The sequence below is a fragment of the Amia ocellicauda genome, chromosome 15, assembly GCF_036373705.1.
Source record: "Amia ocellicauda isolate fAmiCal2 chromosome 15, fAmiCal2.hap1, whole genome shotgun sequence".
In the NCBI taxonomy this organism is placed as follows: domain Eukaryota; kingdom Metazoa; phylum Chordata; class Actinopteri; order Amiiformes; family Amiidae; genus Amia; species Amia ocellicauda.
The window spans coordinates 13,463,264-13,479,364 of NC_089864.1; the positions used below are offsets into that span (position 1 = coordinate 13,463,264).

The following is a 16,101-nucleotide window of genomic DNA, read 5'->3' on the forward strand; positions in this document are numbered from 1 at the left end:
CAGGAAAGCCGCCAGGATGACGGTTTTGTTTTTCAACAAAAGACACATTTAACAAAATGTAAATTAGAAGAAATAAAATCAGTAGAAGTTGAAACTGACCCACTGGCCTCACCAGGCACCTGACCCTACTACTGTTGAAGTGTAATAGCCTTACATAGCAGCATAGCAAGTTACAAAAGCAGACACTAGGTTAGGCTGGGAAATTACAGCAAGTCTTGCTTAATTGTGATTGCTGTTATGTGACTTTGTACAGTGTGCTGAGTAAACATGAGAAACACACATGGCTCACTGAGTCTGAAACTGACCATGTTAAACTGAGCTTATTTGAACTGGACTTAAAACTAAGGTTGTGTCCACCTTGGACAACACAATACATATGCAGATTAATGTCAGTGGTAGTTTGTAATTGAAGTAGTAATAGTATAATTCAGGCGAGGATTAGTATGAATCAGTAAAATGAAGGAGGTTAGTAGCTGTAGTATAATAGCAGGTGTGTTCCTGTTTATGATTGATTATTATTGTTGTACAATAGATAATACAATGGAAATACCCTCAAGAGTGTTTTCGGAGCCCAGCTGACAGGACTGGATTTAAAATAATTTTATTAATTCATATTAAATTGCACATTGCTGGTTCATAGCTCGTTAGAAGCCCAAGACCAAGAGCTTTCAATGCATCGCATAGCTTTCTACCCCTTTCATGTCACTGTCTCCATATCTCTTTCATGTCTCCTTTTCAATATATCCCACTTATGTATATCTGCTATATCATTATGTTTTAAAATAAACACATTTATGATGATTAATTTGGTATTGTTGCAGTACAGTGTCAACAAAGATTGTGGTTACTTTGGAATCTTATGTAGTGAATTCGAAGTATGCCACACAACATGTTACTGTATTACTATGCTACCACAGTACAAAACAAAATATGATTGTTTAAAAAAAAAAACACGTTACACCACTCTACACTTTACTGTGTTTTAACACACTTCATTTTACCATGTTTTTACCACAGTGCATCACACCACACTTTATTCTGATTTTAGCATGGTACACCAGACATCTGCTAGCTTCTGGAGGGAATATAAACGAGTCTAGCAAAGGTTAAAAAGACTTCATTATTACTTCATTCTGACGGAATCTTTCCCTGCAGTCTACAAGTGACTGAAACTGCAGCCCTGGTCTGTGTCCAACATGGCAGGTGGTCCATATGCATCTCCCAAATATGTAACATTTCTCAATGGTCACTGTAGATGTCATTGAGGTCATAGTGTAGGCTTCACTCCACTGAACTGAACTGAATGTGCATCAATTAAAATTAAAATAATTTTCCCCATGAAAGGGCCCAGAACATCCCAATTGAGTCTTAGCAAAGGCTGGTTTGGCTGCTCCCATGGATGTAGAGAAACTTCAGCAGGTGGTGCTTGGTTTACTAGGCACATTTGGTATTTCTTTACTACTGCTTCCAGGTCCCCATCCATATTTTGCCACCAAACTAATTGTGGGCCAAGGTTTTCATGCATGAGATTCCTGGATGGTCTCCATGCAGCTCCTCCAGTATCCGCTGTTGGCCTTGTTGTCTGTCCCCTTTCTACTGTGGCAGAGAGCAAGACAAATAGCCTATAGGTTGCTCTGAGCCATCAAACAATCTATATGACCAGACCATAAGGAGATGAGTCAAAGGCTAGATCATCAAAATGAACCAGTGACCTATCAGAATGGAGGCATACCTTGGCTTTCTGAAAGGCTTAGTCCTCTTCTCTTCCCCACTTCCACACAATCTCCTTACGTACCAGGTTTTGGAGTAAGACATTTGGTAAAAAAAAGTTTTAGTAATTTAGCATGCTTAGATATCTGTAACAGGACGAACTCCATCTCCATCAATTCTATACCCCAGGTACAGCACTTCAGGTGCCCCGAAACAACACTTGTCCATGTGTAACCGCACACCGGCTGCTGTACGTTTATTCAAAATCCTGGCTAGGTTGTCCAAGTGACTTACATTATCTTTCCCTGTGATCAGTCTGTCATCAATGCAAACCACCATGTGTGCAATACCCTGCAACTGGCTTTCCATTGTTCTTGGAAAAATGCCTGGAGCTGAAGAAATGCAATAAGGCCGTCTGGTACTTTAATACAGCCCTTTATGTGAATATCCATTGCGGTGAATTATTGTTGAACGTGTTATTTAATGCAAAGTGTGAATAACTTTATGATTAACAAACTGCCTACTGTACATTTAAATAAATAACTAAACAAAGATAATTTTTGTCAAAGTACAGGCTTAAATAATTATTAAAGAATAATATGCTTAAATATCTTTCAAATTAAGAGTGTGAGCTTTAACAGTGAAGTGCACACATTAGATTTGCTAGGTATGAATAAATACATGTTTTTAATACAAAAAAAATGAAATTGTTATAACCAGACCTTCTGAAAATAAGCAGATTATGTTTTATGCATGTTTGTATTTACATAGTTACTTACTCTGATGAAGGCTGAACAGAAGATGTTTTAAATTTAAGTCGCTGTCCATAGCATTTAATTGATAAAACAGGAGAAAGAACCCATTATGTATGCACCTTATTTTGTTGAAATGCAGATATAACATCTTAGATAAACTTATTCAATATAAATGAGGCATTTGCATATACTTTGTGCTGCAACATAATTATCAATGCTTTGTTAATGTAGTATTAGGAAAATATGTATTATATACTACTACTGTACTCAAATTGTTCTAGTCTAATCATATGAAAGATAACTGCACCAGGAGCTTTTAACTTGCACTGCTATCAAAATAATAGAAATGCACACTTGCCCATCCATTGCTTATCATTAGAAAAGGCTCAGAACACTTGGGTATATTTCAGATATTCTGTTATTTCTATTTTCTTGAAAATCTTGGCAGTGGCAGGGTATTTGTCAAATATGTAGACAAGTACAGAATCACAGATTTGATTATGTAAAATCACAAAAGGGCACACCTCTGTTAGAAAATTATACAACCCATTATTCAAAAGGCAATCAGCTGACTGATTTATTCAGAATGAGTTATCTTTTTATAAAAATAAAAAAAAGTGTCAATCCACCGTCTGTCCTCAATAATGGACATGAAGATGAAGATATTGAGATGTATTTGAAAGAACAGCTGTGTGGGTAATGAATAATGATATGTAAGGACCTTAAGGAAGATAATTGTAATAACAGTAATAAATACACTTCTATTACAGTGCCACTTGTACATCATACAATATACATTCCTCCTAAACTGACATTCAGCACTGCATGAATCATTATATTAAGAGTTATAGTAATGATGTGGAATCATTTAACACTAAAATCAATAGACAGATGCTGGTCATAGACACGAACAATCTTCAGATATGCATTATCTAATGTTTATTCAATTAAACAGAGTGGACAGGGTTATCAATATAAACTAATAAGGTTTATAATGATTTAATGTTGGCATGTTTTTAGTTTTTTAAAAGCACCATTATCCATTTTTACTGTTCTAGCCGTGGTAAGATCAGCCATCACCGTTTTAACTCCGCCAATACAACTGTGTGAAACAGAACATGTTCATACAGAACTGATGTGTATACAGAGACTGTAAATAAATACACATTTAACATACAAACCCAAAGCATTTGTCCTCCCCTTCAAAAGTAACGGTCCTTCCCAAAATAACCCTGAGAACCTTGCACTAGAGCAGGGGTGGCTAACCCTGGTCCCGGAGAGCCACAGGCTCTACAGGCTTTAGATCAAGCAGATCGTTAAGTACTTAATTGAACCAACTGTGGGTCTTAATTAGGCTAAATGTCCCTGTGTTCAAGGTGTCCAATGATTGGTCATTTAGAGAGACCTGTAAACCTGCAGGCTTGCGTCTCTCTCCGGAAACAGGGTTGGCCACACCTGCACTATAAGGAAGATCCACTGCAGTACTCTGAAAATGGAAGTCCTTTCTTTCCCACAGAATGTAATGTCTCATTAATGTCATCCTTTCAGTCTAGACACCCCTTCCTCTGTGCATTCCAGCCCAAGGCTTGGGTAAACCACTTGTTTATCCGAGCCCAATTATTTATTCTTCATGGCTCGCTTTCCTTCTCCTTTCTTTGGTTTCCCCTTCCCACGGAGCTTTCTCAGACGACGCATTTCCTCCTTAAAATCCTCATGTTCATCCCTGGTAGAAGACGAGACATTTTAGCACAGTATACAAGCAACAAATTCAAATGTCAAATTCAGGGTTAATCAGTACATAAACAGTGTAAATAAGTCAAATGTTACTTCTGTTAAGAACAATGATAATAAGGCATACATAAATAACATTAAAGTGCTTTCAAGGGTCCCTCACTAGCTCACCACTGACTTTTCTCTATCAATTTTGATCGGCTAAGACCACAGAGCTCAGCCACTCAGTTCCCAATGACACGCTCAGTACCTGAAGAGGCCCATGAACCGCAGCTTCTTGGTCAAGGCGTAATAGACCTTGTGCTGTGGATACCAGTCGTAAACCTCCTTCTTGAGAGCCATGGGCTGGTCCTTGAACAGCTCCACCACCTTCATGGAGCTGCTGTCAGTGGGTCGCGCCACATCACCGAAGATACGGGCACTGAGGCGCGCCATCCGCATGGCATAGTTAGACAGGGTGGACATCTCTGGCTTTTCCTCCTTGTACAAGACACTTCATTAAATCATTATTATATACATTTTATTATTATTACTTTTTGCTTACATACCACCTTGATCCTGTGCAAAATCACACCAATGTGTTGAGTTTGTTGCTGGCATAATATTGAGAAACATGTTTATGTCACAGATCTGGGGGTGAACTTCTGAGGCAAAACCTGGTTCAGCCTTTTCCAATTGAATAGATCACAGTATATCATAAAACACAGGGATGGCAATGTCAGTCAGCCGTACAAAAGGTGAATAAGTGTGAAACTTGTTACCACAGCCCTTCCTCTCCAACATACAGCATCAGCTGCTTGCAAACACAAATCACAGATGCACATATATATCCTTATCCGCAGTTTCATACATACTAAGTGCAGCAAGTGCGAATACGAATCAAAATGCTGTCGGATAAATTAACATGAATGGGTATGTGTTTTAGAGGAAGCTTGTGTTTAATATGTTTAGTATATGCATACAAATAGAAGAATAAATAAACTATAACACGTTAAAACAACAACACGATTTTAATAATTAAAAAAAGCGAATAATGTTAACTGACCTTTAATTCAGCATGCAGGCAGTCTTGTGTTCATCGCTAAATACGGTCGGTGGGAAACTAGTGCTTTTCCATTTCAGTTCCGGGATCTCAGAAGCGGAAGTTCTGTCGTCACTTCCTCTGTGCGGCTGCCAATAATGTAACGATACATGACCATTTATTCAGAATAGTTTAGCTCATGTAATGCTAATATTTTATGAAACTGGTGTGTTGTTTATTCTTTCTTATGTTTTATTTGTATCTACTTTGATGGCTATTGAATGTTTAAAAAATAAAAAAATATATATAAAAATGTATATATATCACCATCAGCCTATATGGATGAAGACTCCACAAGGTGTTTCCACTTGCTTCAATCTGCAGCTTCTCTTTCCAATTTCACGCCTGCAAACTGTATGATTTCATCTTCCCATCTTCTATTTGGTCATCTTCTAGGTCATGAGGTCCATTCAACAGCTTCCTTTGTCCATCTTTGGTATGTTCTTCTATATTTCAGTTATGCCACATATTTCACGTGTTCTTCGTTTGAGATAAATAAATAAATAAATAAATAAATAAGATATAATGCATTATTCTTGGGTAACAATTTAATAAACTTATGTATGTGCTGCTCACTACCTGATTATTCTTCCACACAGACAACAGATTAATATACACAGCTTAACCACTCATAAACAACCAAACAACATACACATTGTATGTTACACACTATAGCGTGGGACGTTGTGGGACTTAGGGCTAGACCAAATCAAAACTCTGACCTATCCACGAATTGTAAACAACAAACCTACCATGTTTTGCTTTATATGTAGTAGAGAGTGGCTTATTAAAATGCGATGGGATGCAGGCTTGTACTTGATACAGGTAGGTCAAAGCTTTGATTTGGCCTGGCCCTTAAGCAGATCTGTTTTCAACGTATCCTGTCTTACTTCTGACCACTAGGTGGAGATCTAGCTGTGGGAAAAAAAAAATCCAATTCACTAGATTAGAAATTGTGGAGAGCATTAGGAGTCAGGAGTGGATGCAGGCATCTAGGCTGGCTGGTTCACTTCATTCTCACAGAAAAAGTGCAATGTGTGATCATCATCCGTGCTGCATGAATCACATCAACAGCTCTAAGTACACCCCACATTCAAATTCATACATAATTTAATACAGATAAATAATAATAAACAAGTGTTTTCCAAACTGTCAATGAATTTCAATTGTCTGACTACTTGACGTGAACACTAAATCCACTCCTGGTAATATATATATATATATATATATATATATATATATATATATATATATGAGACAAAATAAAAGTTGAATTTGATATGCCTCTTGCACTTCATCTGAAACATCAGTATTAGGTGAGTAATTTGGTGTAATACATATTGCTAATTAAACTATACTAATGTATTAATGTTCCAAGTTTGATGAAGACTGACTGAAATGTGTTTTCCACATCAACATAAATATCATGTTATTATCATCACTATTCTAATTATTCTAGTTCAAGTTGATGAGACCAAAAACAAAACATTATTGTGTAATGAAAAATATAAACTGCTGGTTTTCTCTTGCAGTCAGCTCATTATTATATATTATGATTATAATTGTTATTATATTTAAGTATCTGAAAGTTATGTTATCTAAGCTTAATTATATAAACATCTATATTTTTCACTATTTATGAATTGGAGTCTGAAGCACCTCGGGGTTTTGTAAAAACACCTTTTTTCTTGTTACATTTGAATTTAGATGTTCAATTTGCAGCTGCAATTTTCCAGGTTATTTTAAACACAGAAGAAATTAGTTTCATTCCCTTAACTGCGATCTTGTATCCAGTGACATTTTGATTAAGATAAATCAAGTGAGCAATGTTCACAGCTGCATTCCACGTACTTTAAATGGATCAGGCTAGTGATTTGCAAACCTATTGCTAAGGGAACACAGAATAAATTGATTTTCTGAGGGTATAATAGAAGCTAAGATTGAGTAAATGAAAAGATGTAGGGAAAATATACATTTCAAAAATTTCAATGCCAAATATTGAAGTTGGTGGAAATATTTATGAAAACTTTATATTTAATTATCATATTAATATTTACACTTGATGTTTACTGTGTATTACAGATACTTAATTACAGATGTACTATATTAATGCGTTATAATAATATATTGGTATATTTTCAACATATACGAAAACTGAGTAACACCAAACTGAAGGACAGTAGCTTTAGGCTGAGAATAAATAAAAACTTTGACCCATCCACTAATACAATACTACAAACCTGTATGCAGTAATAAGATTGTATTGGTGTCTTAGGATGTGTGACATCTATACAGTGTCCTGAAACAGTCTATTGATGGTCTTGAAGGCCACTTTTACTTAGTGCAGAAATACTCCCAAAACAATGTTTACTTGTCTTGGAGATATACATGTCTTGAATTTATGTAAGGTAACAGCAAACAATAGAACTGGTCCAGGGGATACCTGAATGATTTTGGATACAAAACCTTAAGTGACCTATTGTGTGAGAGACAGAATCAGAAAAATCACTTCACTTTCTGAAATGAAAGTTATGCCCCTGGTCACAATTGTAGTTTTGTAATCTGTTTTAAAATGTCAACGCTGTAGCAGGAAATTGGAGTTTAAGACGGAGTGGACATAAGTACTGTATGATGTATATACAGTATATTGTAGTTATATTTTAAAAAACATACATGTGTCGATGATATTAACTAAACAGCTCAAGCAACCTATTATGTATGAGGCAGAATTATTGTATGAAATGTTCTGTGTCGGTAATGGTTTACAGTAAACCAATCTTAATTCATGAATGTTTGAATCCCTCAGGAATAACATATTCATATCGCATGAACTTCCCCTGAGTTCTAATGTTGACCACATGTATAAACCCTAACCCTAGTCTGTAATCCTATCCCTAACCCAGGCTCTAACCTTATACATATGATTAACAATTGGTGCCAATATTGAAAAGTGTTACCTTGTAAAGTGTGACGACCAGTTAAGATGTCCATAGATTATTTATATCAGTCTGAAAACAGAAATGATTGTTATCAACTGTTTTCAAAAGGACCAGCAGCATAGCTAGGGTCTGGGGTGACTGATTAATAATAAACAGAGCAGAACAGATGGGCAATGTTGCAGATAGGCGTTTATAAATATTATATGTGGTGTGGACATTCAAACAGAAAGAAACCCATTGATGCAACGACTAGTCTGTTTGTTTGTATTTATTTGTATTATTATTTCCGTGAGCATCGCATGGCAGTATGACTTTAAGAAGGTACTTTAATAAGAGATGAGGCTCACGTTATCACAATGACATCACCGCTGACTCTTTTGGGCTGGCAGGGGCTATTGTGGAGTAAAGCCTGTGTATGCACTGCAAGGGTTCATTTGAAACGCTCACAAAAACATGTTTATTTGTCGAATGGGAGAGACATCGGCAGCGCTGGGCATCTTATTTTGACTTTGGAGAAATATCGATTCACAACAGAACAGGCAAGTATTTCAAGATGCTTCTTTATAAAATGAAAATAGATGCCACTGAGCGGGCGAATACAGATTGCAGATGATATCTCCCTCAAACATATGCATGCATATTCACAATTTACAGCACACATGCATGAATATAAACCTTATATACAATATTTTGCAATGAAAGCTGGGCAGGGATAGCCACTTCACTTGTAAACAAGCGGAGGTAAAAAAAAAAAATGAAATGCAATAAAATATGGACAGATTCCTTAACACGGAAACGGGGGTTCCGGGAAGCGGGCGTTTCTTAAAAAATGCATATTTCAACATTTTGGAGTATTAAACATCACAGTGATATAAGGTGATATCCTTCCGGTTGGTGGTGAGTGTGTTGTGTTGAAGTTGAAGTTAGCATTAAAAAACAACATTTCATTAAATACTGGTATGTGGGTTGTTCAATGAAATGTGCTGTTAAATAAAAGCGCAGGTTAGCAGTTAGGACCACCATGAAAAACGGTCATTAAAATAATATATTGCATGCATGTCTATTAATTCTCAATATACCCATATAATGCAGCTTGTAAAGGCGTCATATTTAGAATTGTGGTTTCATATAACAGATTAAAAATGTTTCAATTGACAATCTATGATGTTGCTTCCACTGTACACACAATTCAAACGCAGGTATGGCTAACAATTGCATATTCATAATATATTTGAGGATTTGTTGTAGACCCTGGCGTTAGGCACCAGAGCCCATTCCCTGCAGTTAGCATGTCACACTGCCAATATACCGCAATCTGTCCATATGTGTGTCGTACGTGTTTGCCTGTGTACATATTTCAGTGTGTAATGAGCTCGCTGTCCCGGTGTAAACCTGCATGTTTTAAAATGCAAGGGGCTCCGAGAGATCTACTGCATAACCGAGATGGGAAGGGGTGGGGTGGCAGAAAACCAGCCGACAACAAAGATATATCCGTTTTTGCTCAGCATCACTGAAGTGCAAACGGTTTAATAACGCGGCTGGATCTGTCTCAGTGCGGCGATGGTACAGAAGCAATATAATAATAATAATAATAATAATAATAATAATAATAATAATAATAATAATAATAAATAAACTACCATTGGTGGGGCTATATTATAAATGCCACCGTCGTCTGGGACCAAATGTTGCTTCTCACTCCATATAGGCACATGTCCTAAATAATAACACAAAATAAGACATGTAGCCTTCAAATCAAACATGTGCAAGTGACGTGTCTCATGGACGATCTCCTCTTTCTCCCCCTTCACAGGTCCAACCTGGCCCTGGCTATCTGAGAGACGTCTTACACCCGTGTGTGGATGTTCCCGTCTCGACTCATGCAGACGAGTTTGCAGGGAAGGGCGACGGATGGCTGTTACACGAGGGATGAGATAAGCATATTTGCAGTCGCCTAGCAGAGCCCGGCCAGCTGCAGCATTCCTCTCTCATGCACAGTGCACAGCTATAAGAGCCCATACCAAGCTGCTAAGCCTGTCATTTATGATCGCAAGCCTAGGTTAACTTCACCTGCATGTTTATCGCCTGGAAGATGGTATTACTGTTGGTCCCGAGGGGTGATGTAAGCTGAATAATTCAATGCGGGTGCAAGCCGAGGAGCTGTCCGTGCTGCTGTGGTGCTGATGCGGCTCTGAGAAAAGCGAGCATGGCTGCTGGCAAGCTGCTCCTCTACGCCGGCCTCTCTCTCGCACTGTGCGCACTGGGCATGTTGGCAGTGGCTATCTGCTCCGACCACTGGTACGAAACGGACGCCCGGAGGTACAGGGAGAGGTGCAAAAGTTTCTCCAGCCGCAGGAAGGACCCGGGCTTTATTTACAATTCCAACAACAGCCTCCCACTGAGGGCAAGCAGGTCGAGGCTGGACCGCTGGGAGGAGAAGCTGCTGCTGGCCAGGAATCGGCGGCAGCTGTTCGCGATGAGCGCGGCGGATGAGTGCAGTAGGCAGTATAACTCCACCAACATGGGGTTGTGGAGCAAATGCCACCGGCTTGGATTTGACCAGGATATTGAAGACCTCGTTGCAAAAGGTAACAGCCCCCGAACTTATGAGATAACGATTGCAGTTATGTCTTTGCATCAGTATACTTGGTGATCAATATTGGTTTTAGGTTTTATTTGATTTGATTTGGGGGGGGGGGGGGGCAGCACAAAGCCATCTATACACAATATTTTACTTGCATGGAGTTAAAGAAAGAACACATAGCATTGGAATCCATTGAATGTTTCTGGTTACCTCTTTCCCAGTATTCAAATCTTCAAAATTCAGATGTGAGGGCTGTAAGAGGCATGCAAATGCATTTACTGGAATCATGAATATTGAAAGATGTTTAAAATAGTATCAGAATCTATTTAAATCTGCATATGCTTCTTGCCATTTTGGTTTGTTTGGCTGAACTCGTGATATTTATAAAGGACAGTAAAAATACTAATCTAGCTGTTGCTTTTCTTGCATAAACATACAGCAGCTATGTCATTTATAATATGAAATTAATGTAACATGGTACTGTCCTTTAGGACATGCTAATACTATTTTTTTCTGAAGGTCCCTAGTAATCTGAAATAAATGAATTCATAATCATGTTACCCAATGAAACAATCATATTATTTCACTGGCAGCATACCAAAAGCCTTTATGTGGTCTTAATCACAATGAATACAAAAAATCCTAAAAAGTATCCACATTCCAGTACCACATACATTACTGATTTAATCTTTGGAAGAGCTCAGTTGTTTCTTTCCAAGAGTTGAATGTACCATACTTGTATGAGAAAACCCTTATAGTCTTGGTGAAACATTCAAGTACATGGTTATGTCTTAAAGAAATGCAAATGTTTAAAGATTTATGTTTACCTGAGAACACTTGACTACATTTATTTCCTAATGAGTGTGGTATTTAACATGAGGAATATATTTCAATGTATGCATCTTGGGGAGTGCGATGGCTAGTTTGTGAGTTGATCTAGGTCTGTGTGTTTAATTGTGCTTGTGTGTGCACATCCCCGCATATGTCTGTTTGTGATGGGCGGTTTGTCAGATATTGGAAGAAGGATCATATGGGCACTCAGCATCTGTTTGTTTTGATTCTGCAGATGCAACTTCATGTAGTAGCTCAGCTCTCTGAGGAGCTACCTTATTTGGATAGAGCCGTGTTTGCACTTTTGTTGTGTCTAATGTCATTTGGAATAAAGCATCCCAGTGTCTGCAGAAAGAGCATCTGAAAGCACAAAGGATATGGCATAATTCCCTTCCATCTGCCTATACATTTCTCCACCCTTCCATCTGCTTCATCCCTATAGAAGGCAATCAAGCAATAATCAAGATCACAAAATCCAATAAGATTAGAACAGCAAAATCAGACACCTTTGCTGCTGGCTCCTCTCCCCGCCACAGCAGAACTACAATCATATTATTTTCTGCAACTCTAGAGTGCATACTGCAAGACCCAGTCATACAGGTAACCTGAGGTTGGATTTACCATTTTCAACTGAGATGTAATCTCCCTTGATGGAGGTCTAAATTGGATACCTCGGGAGCCAAGGAAAAGCCTTCCTGATTAAAAAGGAAACTTCCCAAGGGACAAGAATTACTCTTCAGTAGCAATAAACCCACTTCCATGCTTTAGGAGTTCCCTACCAAGAGGAAAAACTTTTCATTGTGCACAGAGCTGTGTATATTATATAGTACATTATATTTAGTATTATATTTTTTGGATGAAAAAAATAAAAACAGATAATTATTATGACTAGTATGTAGTATGTAGTATGTAGTAAAATGTAGCTGAATGTAAATGCTTCTATTTATTTTCCATAGTAATAAGTCCTCTATTTGTTTTTAGGAAGCATGGTATAAAACATATGCCCATTGAACAAACATTTAAAATGTATGTGAGATATCTGTTGTTCAACTATCAATTACAATTGGCAATTGCATTTGAATATTCCATACACCTGCAATGCCCAACATTGGTTTGGATGTGATATCTATTTTCAAATTTTGTGAGAACTGCTCTGGACATTAACTGAAATGAAACATAACACAACGTTTTTTAAGGTAATTAACACAAACACATACTGTTTGATGATTTAAAGAAAGGGCCTCTTGTATGTACACTAAATCATTGTATTTGTCCTCGTTGAACTCCTGGTGTGTGTTTTGTCATCTGTGTTTTCACAATCACATTATGGCACAGTTTCTGTACCTGACCTGTTGTAATGTAAGTCACCTACAGTAAACACTTTTCTTCTCTTTTGTCCCCACTGTGAGAGTCAGTCAAAACTGTGAACTGTCCAATATGATTAACCTTAGGTAGTGCCTGTAGGAATATTGTTACAAAAGCAGGCTGGGGTTAGATCTAAAGATGAAAGAAACAGCAACAACAATATGCTGTATTTGTTTCTATTATAATTAAATGAAATACGCACAATTTTAAAATATACATATTGTCCTAATCTGAAAGCTGATAAAATGATGTCAGAATAATCAGTGCGATTATTGTATTTTGTTAACTTGCCAGTAACCTACATCCTCTCTTACTCGGAGATTACATTTTTTATCCTGATATTTATATCACGTGTGTCAGAGACAGATTGTTACTTTAGAAATCAATACTAGACTCTACATTAGGCTTTCCCAAAACATTACTGTGTCAAATCAATGTCTTTCCCATAACATCATTAGTAAACACTGTGACCTTACATTGTACATATTAAATTGTGCATACCTATATATATATATATATTTTATTTGATTTTATTTGATTAAAGACATTTTAGAACATTTCCTCTAAATGCATTAACATAAACTATAAGAATAAATTAGAACAGAAATAACTAACATTATAAAATACTAACCTGAATATCAGCATATGCAAAAGGAGGGAGTTATCCATGTCTGATGCAAATGGGTTTTTGTCTGGTCAAAAGCAGTATATTTATGTGGTCAGACCTCAGGTTTAAACTGCCAGAAAAGACACACCTTCAAGCACCTGATCTGCACATACCAAATTAGACACAGGCCCACTACACCTAAAGAGCTGTCCCCAGGCATCATGGGAGTTCTGTACTCTATAGAGATCTCAAGGGAGTGACATCACTGTTTTAGGATCATGTACACAAAGAGTTCTGTTACACAAGTGCAGCAAGCAGAAACAAAGCCAGCACTGCCTCGGATGCAGATGCAGTTGTTAAAATATACTGTCACGTAGTACAATTCAGTACTTAGCTTCACAACCTCGTGTTGACATTAGGGATCTGAGATGTTTCTAATGTTTCTAATAATCCAGAGGGACTGGTTATAAAGCACAACACACAAACAAGCAGGTTTGGGTTAAACAGGATGATAAAGTTTTTCCAAACAAGACAGATGTATTGAAGAATGTTGCTTGGAAGTAAATTCATGTTTCTAAAAAATGTTAGACTGCTGATTTGCACACACAAGCATGGATAGGCCTATGTGCTGGCATGGTAAGAAAGAGAGGTACAGTTAAAGGCAGCTATGGGTTAAAATAAATTACTTTGTTTTCCCTGGCAGATTTGTTAAACCCCTTCAATTCATTCAAAGGTTTTCTTACCCTGCATGTTCTCCAATTTGACATAACGGTGGTAACCTGGTAAAAAGAAAAGGAAAAGCGCCTCATTAGGCAGCCAGAAAAACAGTATGCGAGTTAGCATGGATTTAAGTTGTGCCGTTTCTCCAGTGCCAGGTCATTAGAGCAGTCACCACTAATCACAAAGGTGCTTGGGAGGTTTTGGGAAGCAAAAGAGGGAATAGTAACATGCTCTAGTCTAGACAAAGGTTTCAATCTGCCTTTAAAATTCTATTCTGTTTTCAATATTCTTTTTCGGAATATCTGGAATGGACAGATTTATTTGTTTTTTCTGTAGAACTATAAGGCTAAGCCCTAAGCAGTCACTACCTTGTTTCACTGCACTGTTCCATATGCAACGATTAAATCAACCCTATAGCCAATATTTGTTCCCCAAGGCCTCCTCTGTTTGTGTCTGCAGTCATAAGCAACAACCTTGAGCATTGTAGTCTTCTTGTATTGAACGGGCCCCTACTGCAGATCAAATGGTGATGTTTAAGTAGTGGACACTGAGGACTTGCTCCTACCATGGCTTTTGTTAAGACCATTCTGTGAAACCATGGCAACCAATAATTTGGTGCAGAAATGTATCAAGGTTAGGACTGGTCATACGAGCACAAAATTATATGCAATATTGTAAAAACCAAAAAAAGCTCTCTGGGAAGTGAATGTTTTCATACTGTGAAGGTACAGACCTCAAAAGTGTACATTTATTCTTTTGTAACGTGAATCATTTTAAATTTGCATTAGGTTATAGCCAGCATTCCACACATTTTTATTTATTCATGAAAACATTCAGCATGCCTAAAATATTAAAGTATGCCTGCACGTAGAAGTAGCTAAACCGTTTTGAATAATACAGCACACAGTTCCTTAAGAGGTAAGAACGATTATGTCACTGACTGAAGAAAATCCTCACAACCTCATAGAAACAATATGTTGCCATAACAACGCAAATACTCGGAAACAAATGCAACTACTTCTCTCATATAGCATCAACGCTTCACGGATAACTTCAGAGTTACAAGAAGAAAATGGATGTGAAAACGATTCTTTCTCTTAGCTGTCTCCAGACTGAGGGCTTGATATTCACAACAGGGTGCAGAAAAGTGTGCCACTGGAAGATCCATACTAGCTAGAAGCATATGTGTATGATTTCCATAATCCACAAAAACATGGCATGAGAATGAATTCATTTTAAATGTGGGCATTCTATTAGTTCTGTTTGAACTGATTACCGGGTAATTGAGCCCGAACAGTCTGAGAGATTAAACGCTGCTGGGGAGGATATTGACCATTTTATAGAAGAACGGTTGATTGATTTTGTGCTCATTACCCAAGTGCAATAAAAAATGTGCTTTTTCTGTAAGGAATGTTCATTTTTGCTAATACCATATATATTTTTAGTTTTAGTTTTCACTTTTGTTCAATATTTCAAATTGTAAACCATTCTACTATCATTTCCATTACTCTTGAATAATTGCACTAATAAGAATAGTCAAGCAACTCTAAATATCCTTTGGAAATACATTTATTATTAATTTGGGGGAAAAAAAACTAATTGTGATAGCATAGGGTCAAACGTGTAATGATAAACACATTAGTAAAACTGCAGAGTGAGAATGCATAAATTTCCTGTAAGAGAAGCTTACGTCAGTAATTGTAGAATCTGACTATTTAAAAATATTTCATAGCTTCAGGGTATAATTTGCATGTCATTTATTTAATATTTTTCCACTC

The 16,101-nt window shown here is 37.2% G+C and overlaps 2 protein-coding genes across 3 annotated transcripts in view; one reads left to right on the plus strand and one right to left on the minus strand.

The window, feature by feature from the left end:
* Positions 1 to 3,389: 3,389 nt before the first annotated feature.
* mrps33 (mitochondrial ribosomal protein S33) lies at positions 3,390 to 5,747 on the minus strand. 2 transcript variants are annotated; one of them, XM_066723841.1, is made up of 4 exons: positions 5,545 to 5,747; positions 5,242 to 5,366; positions 4,447 to 4,689; positions 3,390 to 4,188 (listed from the first exon to the last, which is right to left on the minus strand). In XM_066723841.1, exons 3-4 carry the CDS (start codon positions 4,659 to 4,661, stop codon positions 4,083 to 4,085), a joined length of 321 nt encoding a protein of 106 aa, XP_066579938.1. In that variant the 5' UTR covers positions 4,662 to 4,689; positions 5,242 to 5,366; positions 5,545 to 5,747; the 3' UTR covers positions 3,390 to 4,082. The 2 variants fall into 2 exon arrangements, with proteins under 2 accessions (XP_066579938.1, XP_066579937.1); XM_066723840.1 differs by lacking the exon at positions 5,545 to 5,747 and having other exon boundaries at positions 4,447 to 4,676; positions 5,242 to 5,362.
* A 4,285-nt stretch (positions 5,748 to 10,032) lies between these two features.
* LOC136771499 (transmembrane protein 178B) overlaps positions 10,033 to 16,101 on the plus strand; it is a 76,013-nt gene continuing 69,944 nt past the window's right edge. The window contains exon 1 of the mRNA XM_066723839.1: positions 10,033 to 10,804. Within this exon, the coding sequence (XP_066579936.1) occupies positions 10,423 to 10,804 (382 nt within the window). The 5' untranslated portion in view covers positions 10,033 to 10,422. The remainder of the gene's footprint in view (positions 10,805 to 16,101) is intronic.

Coding starts and splice junctions, on each gene's coding strand:
- mrps33 (XM_066723841.1), bottom strand. CDS start 4,661: ATGTCCACCCTGTCTAACTATGCCATGCGGATGGCGCGCCTCAGTGCC. Junction 4,189..4,446: donor CGGTTCATGGGCCTCTTCAG/GTACTGAGCGTG, acceptor GTCTTCTACCAG/GGATGAACATGAGGATTTTA.